The sequence below is a fragment of the Lepus europaeus genome, chromosome 14 (genome assembly GCF_033115175.1).
Source record: "Lepus europaeus isolate LE1 chromosome 14, mLepTim1.pri, whole genome shotgun sequence".
Taxonomy (NCBI): domain Eukaryota; kingdom Metazoa; phylum Chordata; class Mammalia; order Lagomorpha; family Leporidae; genus Lepus; species Lepus europaeus.
This window is the reverse complement of record NC_084840.1, coordinates 17,149,333-17,163,788: the sequence shown is the minus strand read 5'-3', so window position 1 is coordinate 17,163,788 and position 14,456 is coordinate 17,149,333. Positions and strand designations below refer to the sequence as shown.

The following is a 14,456-nucleotide window of genomic DNA, read 5'->3' as shown; positions in this document are numbered from 1 at the left end:
TGGGCCCCTGCGCCCATGTGGGTGGCCCAGAAGAAACTCCCGATTCCTGGCTTTAGCCTGGCCCATCCCTGGCTGTTGCGGCCATTTGCGGAGTGAACCAGCGGATGGAAGGTCTCTCTCCCTCTGTCTCTTCCTCTCTCTGTGCAATTCTTCCAAATAAAGAAATAAATCTTTAAAAGAAAGAAAGGGCCCAAGAGCTGTGTATGAAGTGGGAAACCACTCACCCAACTCATTTAGCCAGAAGGAAAACTCGCCCAGGCTGGGCAGGGACCAGGGTCTGCCCTGCCTCCCAGTATCACTGCCTGCACTCAGGGGCCCTACCGCCCTTCCCAGGGCTGCCAGGCACAAAGCCCTTGGTGTGAATGGCGCCCCCTGGAGTTGTGCCAGGTGGTGGCTCCCTGAATGTGTGTCTCTATTCCGCTCCATTCCCCTTCCGGGGCTCCCCGCGGTGGGATTGGCCAACTTTTGCTTTTCTGGCAAGTGTCAGGTAGCTAACTATCCCAGGCTTTAAGCTCACCTAAGTGTTCCGTGTTCTTACAATTCTTTAGGCAAAACCAGGCAGGGGGCTGGAGTCGGCCTGGGACCCCGACCCACGCTCTGTCCCGTCCCGGTCTGCCGGGGCCTTTCCGTCTGACTCCGACTCCCAAGCCCAGCGGGGCGGGTAGGGGCGGGAGCTGTGACTTTGCTCAGGTGCCCTTCCTCTGTCCAGGTGCTGCCCGGTCGCCGCCATGCCGGAAGTGTAAGTAGCCCCACCCCGCCCAGGCCTCCACGAGGCCCAGTCTCCCCTTGCTGCAGAGTACAGCCCTTGAAGGCTGCTCCCCAGGAGAAGAGATCCTAGACAGGGACAGGTCCCGGGGGGCTGGGTCGGCACTCGGGGGTTCCTCCGCACTGCCACCTGTCCTCCCAGCCTCTGAGCCGAGCTCGCCCCACCCCGCCCCCGATGCTGTGGCCCAAGCTCCTGAGGGTGCCTGCCACCTGATGGCTCTCTGGCGTCCTGTTGTCCCTGCCCCTGGTCCCCGTGCTGGCCCTGCTGTGTGATAATAACGTGTACTCTTCCTGCTCTCTCCCTGCCTTCTTGTGATGGGTGCCTGAAGTGAGGTAAGTGCTGCTTGGGGTGTGTCAAGTCCTCAGACTGGGGGAGGTAGGGTGGGCTCTGGGAGGGGGGTGCAAAGCGTGGGCCAAGGCCCTGGGAGGGGCTTTGGGATGGCAGTGCTCAGTGGCGGAGCTGGGGGACAGAGACCGCGAGTGCAGATTCTGGCTGCGGGGCTTCCTGGGCCCAGGGAGCTGCTGTCCCCATGCACGACGTCTCTGTGAGGTAGTGTCTGGACGGGGACAGCAGCAGGGGGGTTGGCAATGGCTTCTTGCAGTCTTGCCTGGCGGCCGAACGTTGAGAGAGGAGCAAAGACACGTCCTTAGGCTCCCACAAGGTGTCAGATGGCCCCGACCCCGGCCAGTCTCTACGATCCCGCTTTACACGGGTGCTAGACACCTCTGTGCCGCCCAGGGTCAGGGCTGCGGCAAAGGTGGGGCCTGGCCATGCTATTGGAGGGGCCACTTGCACCACAGTCCTCAGTGAGGATGAAAATGCTGTTGTTCGATAGTTACCAGTTTCTCCGTGTGGCTCATCTTACTGTGAGCCCTAGCGCCAAGACCCTTTCTCTCGCTCTTTTTTTAAATATTTATTTTATTTATTTGAAAGGCAGAGTTACAGAGAGAGGTAGAGACAGAGATAATGTTTCCAACCACTGGTTCACTCCCCAAATGACCAAAATGGCCAGAGCTGAGTCGATCTGAAGCCAGGAGCCAGGAGCTTCTTCCGGGTCTCCCACGCAGGTGCAGGGGCTCAAGGACTTGGGCCATCTTCTACTGCTTTCCCAGGCCATAGCAGAGAGCCGGATTGGAAGTGGAACAGCCAAGACTCGAACTGGCACTCATATTGGATGCTGGCGCTACAGGCAGGGGCTTTAACCCACCGCGCCACAACGCCAGCCCCAGGGCCCTTTCTCTTTAAAGCAGCAGAACTCCAGGCTGAAGGAGAGGAGCAGAGGACACGAGAAGAGACAGCTGTGGCCCCAAAGTGACCAGTGTTCAGAAAGCAAGTCAGGGGCCGAGCAGCCATCTCACCGCCCCGGAAGTATCCAGTGGGCACCGACACGGCTAGTGTTTTTGATAGGAGCAGCAGAGTGTGTTTTCAGGGCTTAGACTTCGATGGGCAGTGCGCTAAGGTGGCAAAAAGTTTTGATGTGCGTGAAGATAGGCTAAGTAGGGTGGTGGGTCTTAGTCCCCTGTGACAGGTACAAAGGATGGGAGGGGGCCACCTAGCGGCCGTGTGACCCAGCCAGGCTCTTACAGGGTCCACCAGCAGCAGAGCCAGAGTGGGGAGTCAGCCCCGATGTCCTGGTAGCTGACCGCAGCGTTTTCTGAGTTGGAGGGGTTAGATCTCCAAGCTGAGTTTTTAAAGGCCGCTAAGTACTCTGGGTAATGATGGTGGAACTCACTGCCACTCGGCCTGGCCTGGCCTGGCCTGGCTGTGGGTCCCAGGTCTCCAGCCTCCGCCTCACCACCTGTCTCTCCCATTTCTTACCCTCAGAGAAAATCCAAGATCACCGCCTCGCGCAAGCTCCTGCTGAAGGTGAGGCTGGGGGCTGGCTCCGTGGCGGTGGGGGTGGGGACGGTCACGGGGGGAGCAGAAGAGGGGGACCACAGCAAGGCTGAGGAGGAGGAGTGGGGGACCTAGCTGTTGCTGGAGCCAGGGCCGGGCTCAGGTGGTCAGTGGAGGTGGGGAGTGTGCATCCTGACAGCCGCCTGGGGTCCTGGGAGGGGTGGGCTCTGCGCTCCCCGGAGGGGCAGAGGGTCCTGCTTGATTTTGTGGGTTTCCTCTTTGGAGCTCTAGGGCCCCAAACAGGCAAAAAGCAGGTAGAAGGAAGACAGGGAGGGGCACGTGAGCCCCGGTGCCCAGGGTGCCTTGCAAGGCCACTTGGTGCCTCTCCACCCCAGCTGGCCTGTGGCCCCCGCCCATGCACCCACAGTGAGCTGTGGCCTCCCAGCCTGCCCAGCCCCCAGGGCCACCTTCTCCTCACTCCCCACTGCTGGGTGGGACGTGCCAGGGGCCAGGCCCGGCTCAGCAGGTCTGTCCTGTGCAGAGCTTGATGCTGGCCAAGGCCAAGGAGTGCTGGGAGCAGGAGCACGAGGCCCGCGAGGCCGAGAAGGTGCGCTACCTGGCCGAGCGCATCCCCGCACTGCAGACCCGCGGCCTGTCCCTCAGCGCTCTGCAGGTGAGTCTAGCCGGCTGGGCTGGGCTGGGCGCCTTGGGTGTGGGGCCCCAGGGACCAGGTGGCAGGGGCCTGAACTAACATGGGCTTGGAGCCCTGTGACACACAGGTGCTCTCCCTGAATGCCCCCAACCACCTGTGAGGTGGAAACGGCAGAGCCCATTTTACAGGTGCGGGAGGTGAGGCGGGGCCAAACCAGGCACCTGGCTTCAGGTCAGCAGCCAGTGCCACGCATGGAGCAGGGAGCAGGCAAGACTCAGAAAGCCCCGTTTCTCCAAGGGCTTGACTGCCTAACCCTAGAGTTAAGCCGTTAATGGCTTTTATTTTTATTATTTATTTATATTAAAGCTTTATTTGAAAAGCACAGTGACAGAGAGAAAGAGGTCTTCCATCCTCTGATTCACTCCCCAAATGGCCACAATGGCTGAAGCCAGGAGCCTGGAACTCCATCCTGGTCTCCCATGTGGGTGGCAGGGAGCCAAGTACCTGGGCCATCCTCTGCTGCCTCCCAGGTGCAGTAGCAGAGAGCTGGATCAGAAGTGGAGCAACGGGGCCTTGAATTGGCACTCATACGGAATGCTGGCATTATAGCGGGTGGCTTAGCCTGCTGCACCACAACATAGACTTCAACATTTAAGGTGTTTAAAATATCGGTTACCTTTTCAGTCCAGTGGTGGCTGAGGGAAGAAGCTGCAAGGAAAAATATCATCATGCCAGGTGGTGGCATCACTGGCTATTTTTATCATTTTGTTTAATGCATGAATTCCCAAATCTCTGCTCTTCATTTCCATTTTAAGAAAGTGATGGGGAGGGGCTGGCACCATGGTGTAGCAGGTAAAGCCACCGCCGGCAGTGCCGGCATCCCATATGGGCACTGGTTCGAGGCTTGGCTGCTCCACTTTCAATCAAGCTCTCTGCTATGGCCTGGGAAAGCAGTAGAAGATGGCCCAAGTGCTTGGGCCTCGGCATCCCTGTGGGAGATTTTGAAGAAGCTCCTGGCTCCTGGCTTCAGATGGGTGCAGCTCTGGCCATTGCGGCCACCTGGGGAGTGAACCAGTGGATAAAAAACCTCTTTCTCTTTCTTTCTGTAACTCTGCCTTTCAAATAAAATAAATAAATCTTTTTTAAAAGAAGAAAGTGCTGGGGATCAGGGGTTCCCTTGAGCTTTGCCTGCAGAGTGGGCCCCAGAGCCACCGAGTCTGGCAGCTCCCCTCCAGAGTGGTGTCTGGAAAAAGGGTGGGAGAGGGCCCAGGGCGCTGGGCGCGGAGGCAGGGAAGGGAGGCTGGAGGCTGGTGTCTCACTCGCCCCAGGACCTGTGCCGGGAGCTGCACGCCAAGGTGGAGGTGGTGGATGAGGAGCGCTACGACATCGAGGCCAAATGCCTGCACAACACCAGGGAGGCGAGTCTGGGCGAGGGGCCGGGCGGGCGGTGTGGGGAGAGGAGGGGTCTGTGCAGAGCGGGGTGGTGACAGGAGGGCCTCGGAGGTGACCCCTTGGCAGGAGGCTGGAGATAGGCCCGGAGGACAATCAATACTCAGTAATCACAGGAGCAGCACTGGCGCCTTGCGGGCCCTCAGTCCGACAGCTGCTGCCCTTCCCCCACGCTAACAGATGCCTGTCAATGACCGCTTACCTTGGCCCGGCACACTCCCACCTGTGCTCCACCTGCCGCCCCTCTGGTTGGAGGCGGGACCATTACCTACACCAGCTGATGAGGACACGGAGGCTCAGAGAGGCTAAGAGCTCGGCCCAGGTCACACGGTGGTGGTCCTGGGACACCCCAGCCTCAGGCTCCCAGTCTAGTGCTCGGTACCCCCCTACCCCAGGGCACAGGGCATGGGAGCACTGAGTTGGTCCAGACCCTGCTCCAGTGGGGCTGGCGGCTTCTGGGAGTTTGTCCTAGCAGAGAGGAGGGTTGGGGGGTGCCCAAGCCACTTCTGCATCCCAGGAGTGATGACCTGTGGGGTCACAGGCACCCCAGAGACCATGCCCTGGAGAGTCCTCTGGGGGTCTTGGGCCTGGGGCCAGGCATCCTGCTGGACCAAGTGGCTGTGGGAGGCTTTGGCACCTCACGGGGGAGGGATGGTTGGGAGCAGCATCGAGGAAACAGCCTGGGGCCACACAGGGCTCCAGACGGAGCAGAGCTGGGATGGGCAGGGCCCCTTGTTCGCGGCTACAGTGATGGGGTGTCCACTGGGCCTCAGCCATCCCAGGTCATTACATTCATCTGTGTGGGGTTCTTTGAAAAGCGATGGGTGGGTCTGAGAGGCAGGGGGCTGGCCTCGGGCTGGGGCACTGGCAGCCCATGGTTCTAGCTCCCTCTCCCCTGAGCTTGGGCCTCTCTTGCCCGCAGATCAAGGACCTGAAGCTCAAGGTGCTGGACCTCCGTGGGAAGTTCAAGCGCCCACCTCTGCGCCGGGTCCGCGTCTCGGCCGACGCCATGCTCCGGGCCCTGCTGGGCTCCAAGCACAAGGTGTCCATGGATCTGCGGGCCAACCTCAAGTCCGTGAAGAAGGAGGACACAGAGAAGGTGAGGGCCACTTCTCCAGAACCTCCCAGCCCCTGCCCTGCCGGCCTCCCCTGCTGCCCCTCACACAGTCTGGGGCAGGCCCACGAGCTCCTGCTGGAGGCTGGTTAGCCTGTGAGAACATTCTAGAACCCCTGGGAGACCACTGTCAGAAGGAGGGGCTTTCCTTTCCCACTCCCTCCAAGCTGCTCCTGGTCTGTGGAGGAGACAGGGCCAGAAAGAGAGCCAGAGGGAGGAGGCCAGTGAGACGCTGCCTGCACCCAGCGGGAGTGAACACGGAGCTTTAAGGGACGGGCTGCGGAGACAGCACCTCCTGTGGCAGTGTGGACAGCGACATGGGTGGCAGGGGACCGAGGGCAGTCGCTCACTCAGGGTTGGCCCAACTCTGTCCCAGGGCACTTCCACAAATTCTTGGAGAAATGGGATTCAAAGATGTGTCCATTTTGGTGCAGAATTCTTTTGAAATCCATGCAGTGTTTCCGTGAGCCTTTTGAAAACCCCGTGTCTGTGCTAAGACTTGACCCTGGGAGGAGCAGGAATCTTAGAAACATGGTTGCCGGCCCAGGAAGCTTCAGAGAGAGGAGCAATGGGCCCGGCCGCATGCCGACGAGATAGCAAACAACGAATTAGTCAGGGGAGATGGCCTTGAGCGACAGAACCTCAGACTGGGGAGTGGGGTGGGCCTGGGACCCGCCGGGAGCAGCCTCCTCTTTTCTCTGGAGCCTGGGCCGGGTCCCCGGCGGGCTGTCTGGCCCATCCTCAACCTGCCTGGCTGGGTAGAGGTGTCCCTAGCCCCGCTGTTGGGAGGCGGCTGGCTGGCCTGAGCGGGAGTAGGGGGTGGGGTGGGGAGAGGGCACGGGTCTGACGTGTGTGCGGCCCACCCACAGGAGCGGCCAGTGGAGGTGGGTGACTGGAGGAAGAACGTGGAGGCCATGTCCGGGATGGAGGGCCGCAAGAAGATGTTTGACGCTGCCAAGTCTCCGACCTCACAGTAAAGGTGCCGGCACCCCCGCCCCTCTCCCACGGGGACCGCAGGGCTGGGCTGGGGGTGGTGCCAGGGAGAGGTAGCCTCGGGGGGGGGGGGGGACTCAGGCCCGGCTCCTGTCATCTCACCTCGCCTACAAAACCGGGGCACTGTGGCAGATCCGTGGGTGTCCAGCTGCATGACCTGGGGCAGCACCCCAGACCCGCTCTCCCAGAGACTCTGGGTGGGGTTGGTCTTCTGATGATGCTGATGTTTGCCCAGGCTAGAACCACGCACCACGCAGGTGATCCCCGGGGCCCCTCCCCTCCAGCTCTGACTTTCTGAACACCTGAGCTTTTTTTTTTTTTTTAAAGATTTATTTATTTATTTATTTATTTGAAAGGCAGAGTTAGGGAGAGGGTGAAGGAGACAAAGAGAGAGAGGAGAGAGATCTTCCACCTGCTGGTTCATTCCCCACATGGCCGCAAATGGCCAGGGGTGAGCCAGGCCAAAGCCAGGAGCTCTATCTGGGTCTCCCACATGGATGGCAGGGGCCATCTGCTGCTTTCCCAGGCCAATAGCAGGGAAATGGATGGAAGGTGGAATAGGCAGGACACAAACTGGCTCCCTATAGGATGCTGTTGTCATAGGTAGTGGCTTAACCTGCTGTGACAGGACATTGGCCCCTAAACTTGAACTTTTACATACTTTCTGGCAATGTCTTCTATTTTATATCCTGTGGGTGCCCAGCCCTCACAGTCCCTGCTCCCAGGGAGGTACCACTCAGAGCCAGTCAGAGCCCTCGCCCTGGGAAGATTAGCTAGAGAGAGAGACTGGACAGGGCCGTGCAGAGGCCATGTTGGGCCCTGTGTGGAAGGTGTGCTGTGGGGCAGGGTCTGCAGGTAGCAGTGGACAGAGAGGGCTTCCTGGAGAAGGAGGGCAGTGAGTGGGCAGATGAAGAGGAAGGGCTGGTCATGGGGGAGAAGGGAAGGCAGGCAGAGTCAGCCAGAGGAGCAGTGGAAGGAACGTGGACACTGGGCTGGGAAGCCGAGGCTTTGCAGGAGCCCTGTGGACTGCACATGCTGTGGGGGGTCAGGGCTGCGTCTACTGGGCGCTGACCGCTTCCTCTTCTTTGTCCCAGCAGGCCGCCCGTGCTCTGGGCTCCCGCTTCCTGTGCTTTCTCCCAACCCCGCGACCCCTTCTTTGCCCCTGCTCTTTCTTGCAGCGTGCACGCTCTCCTCCACAGCTGGAATTAAATAGACAGCACAAGACGGCGGAAGGGCAGGTGCATGCCTGAAGACCTCAAGCCAGCACCAGGGCCTCCCTGACGCCCCGTGGTGCAGCTGGAGCAGAGTCCGCATGGCCCCTTCCTGCCAGCCCCGGGCTGCCTCCCTGTACTGCTGCTGTGACAGCCACAGGGGCCCCCGGCATTGCAGCCTCTCCATTAAAAGCCTAGTTTCCCGCTTGTTTCTCTGGCTCTGTGAACACTCGGAAGAATGGGAAGGCAGGGAGCCTGCGACAGGGGGGCTGGGCCGGGCTCTGGTCCCCAGCCAGCAGCTCGGGGTCAGAGTGGTTGGCTAAGGAGCTGGCAGCTGCTACTGCAGCCCCGGTGATACCACGCAGTCCCTGCACCAGCCAGGATGGCCCCCTCACCACAGCCCTGACCTCTGGTGACATGGTCATTGAGTGCCCCCCAACCCCAGCTGTCCAGAGGGGCCTCACCACTCAGTCACTTATCCAGCCTGATTTCATGCTCCCCGTGCCCCGTTGACTGGATCACCCCTCCCTGGTGCCCACCACATGTACCTGACTGTTCTGGGCTAAGAGGTCAGGGCACTTGCTTGGCTTCCTCTGGTCCTGCGGATACAGCCCAGGAGCTCAGCCTCCAGCCGTGCCAGGAGGACACCTTGCAATCCCACATCTGGCCTCCAGGTGGCTCCTTCCCCGGTTTCTGTCCCTGGGGCCCCTGCCCCGTCCACCTTCACCCACCTCCATCCTGTCTGTGAAGTAAGGTGGCCAGTGGTCAGCCCTGTGGGTCAGACCCTTTCTTCATTCCACTAACATGAGGATCCCAAGGCTGGAGAGGGGCCTGAGCCTGCTGGGGTCATTCCCTGAGCAGGTGGCTCCAGGGGAGCAGAGACCAAATTCTGGGCCAGGGACGTCTGGCTTCAAAGGGGAGTGCGGCAGTGACTCCTGAGCTGAGTCTACAGGGACGCACGTGGTTCCAGAGCTGGGGCCGTTTGGATTCTTGGTGCCCAGCACTGGACCCAGAGGGGCTGAGCAGCCCCTTTCCGCCGTCCCCTGCTGAGTCCTGTCCTACCCCCCAGCCCCGTGTATTATCTGCCATAAATACCGGAAGCTGGTGCAAAGTGCAGTGCCAGCGCTTCCAGGAATCCCAGCAGTGGGGACCAGCCACGCTGGCCCAGGGCTGGAAGGAAGGCAGAAGTGTGCAAACAGAGCGCACAGCGCCCCTCACACCCAGACACACCCAGTCACCCTCGGGAGCGGACGAACCTGACGGGGCTGGTCCGTGCCACCAAGGATGGGGCTAGGCTTCGTGCCCGGACAGCCACCACCACCGATCCCACCCTTCCCCGCCTCGCAGGGCTCCTCCCAGCTGGCCCGGCTCCAAGGCAGGGCTCCTGTCTTTTGCCTCTTCCTAGCTCTTTGATACAGCCCGGCCCCAAGTTCCAGAGGCAAATCTCAGTCGGCCATTAACCTGGGGCCCCAGCAGACCAGGGTCTCCACCCTGCCCTACAAAGGCTGGCGAGCAGCCCCGGGCCTGACTCAAAGCAAACACCTGGCTCCGTGGGAGGAGGGGGTGGGGCCCTCGGGGAGGGCAGAGGCTCTCTCAGGCTCTTGGAGGTCATTGCTCCCTCCTGCTCCCTAGGGGGCCTGGGCCTAACTCACCCTGGGGCTGGCGTGAACCCAGAGGGAGAGACGGGATGCAGGAGGGCTGTGTCTCATAGCTCCTCTGTGTGTGGGGTGGGGTTGGGGGAAACTCCTCCTGGCGGGGCTGGGGGCTGTTCCCCCACCCCAGACGGTTTGCCATGCACCAGGTTCCGCTCTAAACCCCTTCAACCGCCACCAGCCACCCTGGGAGAAAGGTGCTATTGCTGTAACTGTGTTCTGGAGGGGGAAACTGAGGCAGAGAGAGGCCGACCACCCCACCACAGCCACCCTCGCCCCCGTCACAGCAAGAAAGTGGTGGAGCTGGGCTTTGGCCCGGGAAGTCTGTTCCACTCTGACTTCTGAGCCACTGCCTCCGTGAGAATCTTCATTGTAACAATCACGCCTACGCTAAGAGCTTTCACCGAATTCTCACTAAAGCCTGGGCGACAGATGCCGCTGACCAGAGGCTGGGCGTGCAGGCAGCTGCCCCTGGGTTCAGGGCCGGCCGGCTGCACACGGGCCGCCGGGACCCCTCTTCTGGGATCAGACTTGTCCGACCCAAGGGGACAGCACTGAGAGGGCCGGGGCCAGGGGTCACGGTGGGCGTCTGTTGCTCCAGCATCCTCCTTCTGCAGCTGGCCTGAGGCGCCTCCCACATTGGTGGGAGTGCCCAGAGCAGGAAGCTGCCAGCTACCACCCTGCCTGTCCCAAAGTCCCGGGGAGGCCTCAGTCTCCCTGGGGCAAGGAGGCGGGGCCCAGCTGTGTGTCCAGAGCTCAGGGAGCAGCCGAGGCGGCCCGGGCCAGGCCTGGCACTCAGGACTGCTGAAGGAGGGGCCGGGTTAAACGTTAGCCACAATGGCCCCCCACGAAGCAAGTCACACTCCCCACGGGGCCCTGGGCTGGGCGAACAGGGGGGCAGTTTCGTTCCGGGTGGGTGACCAAGCTGCCAGAGCCCGGGACAGGGCGCTGGGACCAGGGCAGATGGTGGCTTCCTCCCCTGACCTCCTCAGAGCCTCTCTCTCTCTCAACAGTCCCCGTCAGTCGCCAGTCTGCAGGTCCCTCCCTGGAGGCGAGGGGCACGGGCTCTTCCTCCCACACTGGCCCAGGGGTCCCCTGAGCTGAGGCAGAACAGAGGGAGCTGGGAGAACGCCATGGCACTGGCAGAGGGCCGCACTCAGTCCCGCAGGTCTCGAAAGTGCCTGGCTCAAGGTCACAGGGCTGACCAGGGCTAGGACAGAGATCCCTGGACTCCTGGTCTGTGGAGAAAAGTGGACGTGAGCAAGCCCAGGCAGGGAGACCTGAGCAGGTGGATCATGCCTGGCCCCAACTCAGCACCCTGCCTGTGACTGTGCTGGCGACTGGCTTCGCTCACCGGGCAGGAGACCCTGGCTAGGGGAGCCTGGCCCCTCGCCCTGGCTTCAAGAGAGAGCCACAGCCTCCCGTGTGTGGCGCAGCTGAGGCTCTGATCTGGGAGCCCTGGGTGGGGATGGGGGGAGTGTGGCCGCCGCCGGCTGCAGGGGTGAGCCTGTGTGTGCATGGCACGCAGTCCCCAGGGATGCGGGCCTACTGACCCCGAGTGGCACAAACACCCGGCTGTCCTCTGTACTGGTCCCACGCAACGCTTCCCTCTGTTGGCTCTTTGCTACCCACATTTCTGCTGCTCGGAGACCAGGGCCCCAAAGGCTGGGAGGTGTTTGGAGCTCAGTGTGTACTGAAAGTAGGCCTTAGTTCTATTATTATAATATTAAAATATGGGATGGGAGGAGAGTAGCTTGTGGCTAGTACTTTCTAGTCTTTTTAAGAGTTTATTTGCTTAAATTTTATTTGCAAGGCAGAGAGACAATCTTCCCTCTGCTGCTTTACTCCCCAAATGCCTGCAACAGCCAGGCCTGGGTCAGACCAAAGCCAGGAGCCTGGAACTCCATCTGGGTCTCTCCTGTGGGGATGCGACCATTTGAGCCATCGCCTGCTGCCTCCCAGGGCACAAATTACTAGGAAACTGGAATCAGAAAGGGAGCCGGGACTCGAACCGAGGCCCTGTGACACAGAACAGAGGCTTCCCACCTTAACCACTGTGCCACACGCCTGCCCACTGTTTTCTAAGGGTCTTAATTCACAACATGCAGCGGTGGCAACACCGTTGCAGAGTTCACATATTCACATATCGCCCTGTAGCAGCACGAGTCAGGGAGCTGCTACCTGGACGCATGATCCATTTTCCTCTTGCCCTAAGAGCCAGGGTGGCAGCTCAGCAGGGAGACACAACAGGAACGAAGCTGAAATGTCAGCCGTGCTTCCCCGCCGGCTGGCCAGGTTGGGGATGCCCCACCTCTCTGCTCTGGCCTCTGGGAAAGGAGAACCCAGCTCTGAACCCTGCGTCTGGGAATCCCAGAAACCTTGGAAAACCCTGCCCTTGACCGGGGGGTTCCTGGTTGTGATGACTCAGCCCTGCTGGACTCCCCCGGGAGGAAGTGACCAGCTCATGTTAAGTTTCTTACCTATGTGCCTTTTTTTTTTTTTTTAGAAATTTATTTATTTGAAAGAAAGACAAAGAGAGTCTCCATCCACTCGTTCACGCCCCCAGTGCCCAAGAACACGTAGGGCAACAACTCCCCCTGGGTCTCCCGTGTGGGTGCAGGGGCCCAAGGACTTGGGCCATCATCTCCTTCTGCTTTCCCAGGCCATAGCAGAGAGCTGGATGGGAAGTCTTGAACCAATGCTCTGATATGGGATGTCGGTGGCTTAACCCACTGGGCCATACCGCCAGCTCAATGTAAAGAGTTACAAAGTGAACAACCACTTATCCACGGTACCTTCTGGGGACTGGGGTAGTGCAGGTCTTTTTGAAGCCCCTGCATGCTCCTCCCCCTCCACAACCCCTCCTCTCCACAAAGGGGAATGCGGTCCTCACCCTTGTGTCCACAGGAGTCCCCCATCCGCTGTTTTAAAGCTTTGTTTCCTGCAGTCAACCGTGACCCAAAAACATGGATCGGAAAATTCCAGAAATAAACCATTCATAAATTTTACATTTGCACTGTTCCCAGTAGTGGACGAAATCCCATGCCCCGTTGCCATGAGCAGGAGCCAGCCCTCTCGCCCAGGGCACCCATACGGTGGTCGGCCCCTGCCTGTGAGTGACCCCACTGAGGGTCGTGCCATCACCAGCATGTCTGGTCTGTTCAGGCGACCTTTATTTTACTTAATAATGACTCCAAAGTGCAAGAGTGGTGATGTTGGGGGTTTCATGCCAGTGTACTGTTCCAGCTATTTTACTATTAGCCATTAATTTCTTACTGTGCCCAACTTTATTCTAGGGAAAAGCAGTGCCCACAGGGTTAGGGTTAGCTGCGTTGGGAGTCTTGGATCGGATCCCCTGCGTGTAGGGGAGATCATCGTGTGATCCCCTTGGCACTCTTGATAACGTGACGGATGTGTATGAATCCCTAAACAACACACGGCTCAGGTCTGCACCTTTCTGTAACACACGTCAGTGCACACACCTGGCTTCTTCCCCGCCACGTGGAGGCTGTACGTCTACCTCCGTGTAGCGGTTGTTACTCTCTGCCCCAGCCTCTCCCCACAGCCGAGGAAGGTTCTGGATGCTCTGGCCCAGGAGTTTTCGCTCAGCTCCACGTACCTCTTCCCCCTTTTTGTCTTTGTTTGCACTGTGCCCTGTAGCTGGCTGCCTCCCACCTCCCTGACAACTGAATTGCACTTAACTTCAGGCCCAGCCTAGATGCCCTCCTTCAGGGCTAATCCCTCCTGTCACACAACTCCACGGTTTCGATCCCAGTCTGACTTGAATGAGGCTCAGGGTCCATGCGTGCCTGTGAGGTGAACATGATCAGAGCACCTATGTGCCTGTGTGTGAGCACACATGTGCATGTACCAGCATGTATGTATCTTCTCTAGTCTGGGACTGTCTGGAGGTCAGAAACTGAGTCCTCACCATCTTTGTGTCACTGAAAACCAACACTTTGGCTGGCTTCACAGCTCACTGGGCTAATCCTCTGCCTGCGGCGCCGGCACCCCTGGTTCTAGCCCCGGTTGCTCCTCTTCCAGTCCAGCTCTCTGCTGTGGCCCGGGAAGGCAATGGAGGATGGCCCAAGTGCTTGGGTCCTGCACTCCCATGGGAGACCAGGAGGAGGAACCTGGCTCCTGGTTCCTGGCTTCGGATTGGCGCAACGTGTGGGCTGTAGCAGCCATTTGGGGGGTGAACCAACGGAAGGAAGACCTTTCTCTCTGTCTCTCTCTCTCACTGTCTAACTCTGCCTGTCAAAACAAAACAAAACAAAACAAAAAAAACCCAACACTTCTTGATGATAATGGACAGAATTCTGGCCCTCATTACCCCTGGTTCCTGTGACTGTGACCTTATTTGGAAGTAAGGTCTTCACAGGTGTAATCGAGTTAAAACGAGTCATGCTGGCTTAGGCTGGGCCCCAATCTGATGCACTTAGAAGAAAAGGGAACCTTGGACCCAGACACAGACATGGGGAGGTCATGTGACAATGGAGGCAAAATGTGGGGTGGTTCAGCTACAGGCCAAGAACCCCGAGAGCACTCAGCAAGCCGCTAAAGCTAGGAAGACGCCGCGGAGGATTCCTGCCTGGTGCCTTTGCAAGGAGCGTGGTTCTGACAACACTCCCAGCCTTCAGAACCATGGGGACAAATTCCTGTCATTGAAAGCCATGGCTAGTGGCACTTGGTGATGTTAGGGAACTAGGTCTGGTCCCCAAGGAACTTTTTGGGCACTAGCAAGTCTGGGATTTACTTTTATAAAGGCTTATTTATTCATTTG

The 14,456-nt window shown here is 59.4% G+C and overlaps 1 protein-coding gene across 1 annotated transcript; it reads left to right on the top strand.

Moving 5' to 3' along the window:
- The first annotated feature begins 728 nt into the window (after window positions 1-728).
- Window positions 729-7,968, top strand: TNNI1 (troponin I1, slow skeletal type). The gene is given in 7 exon segments (XM_062211247.1): window positions 729-743; window positions 2,591-2,632; window positions 3,144-3,275; window positions 4,583-4,672; window positions 5,626-5,802; window positions 6,687-6,796; window positions 7,908-7,968. Coding segments are annotated over 6 exon segments (564 nt in total). The 3' UTR covers window positions 6,795-6,796; window positions 7,908-7,968.
- The last annotated feature ends 6,488 nt before the right edge of the window (window positions 7,969-14,456 follow it).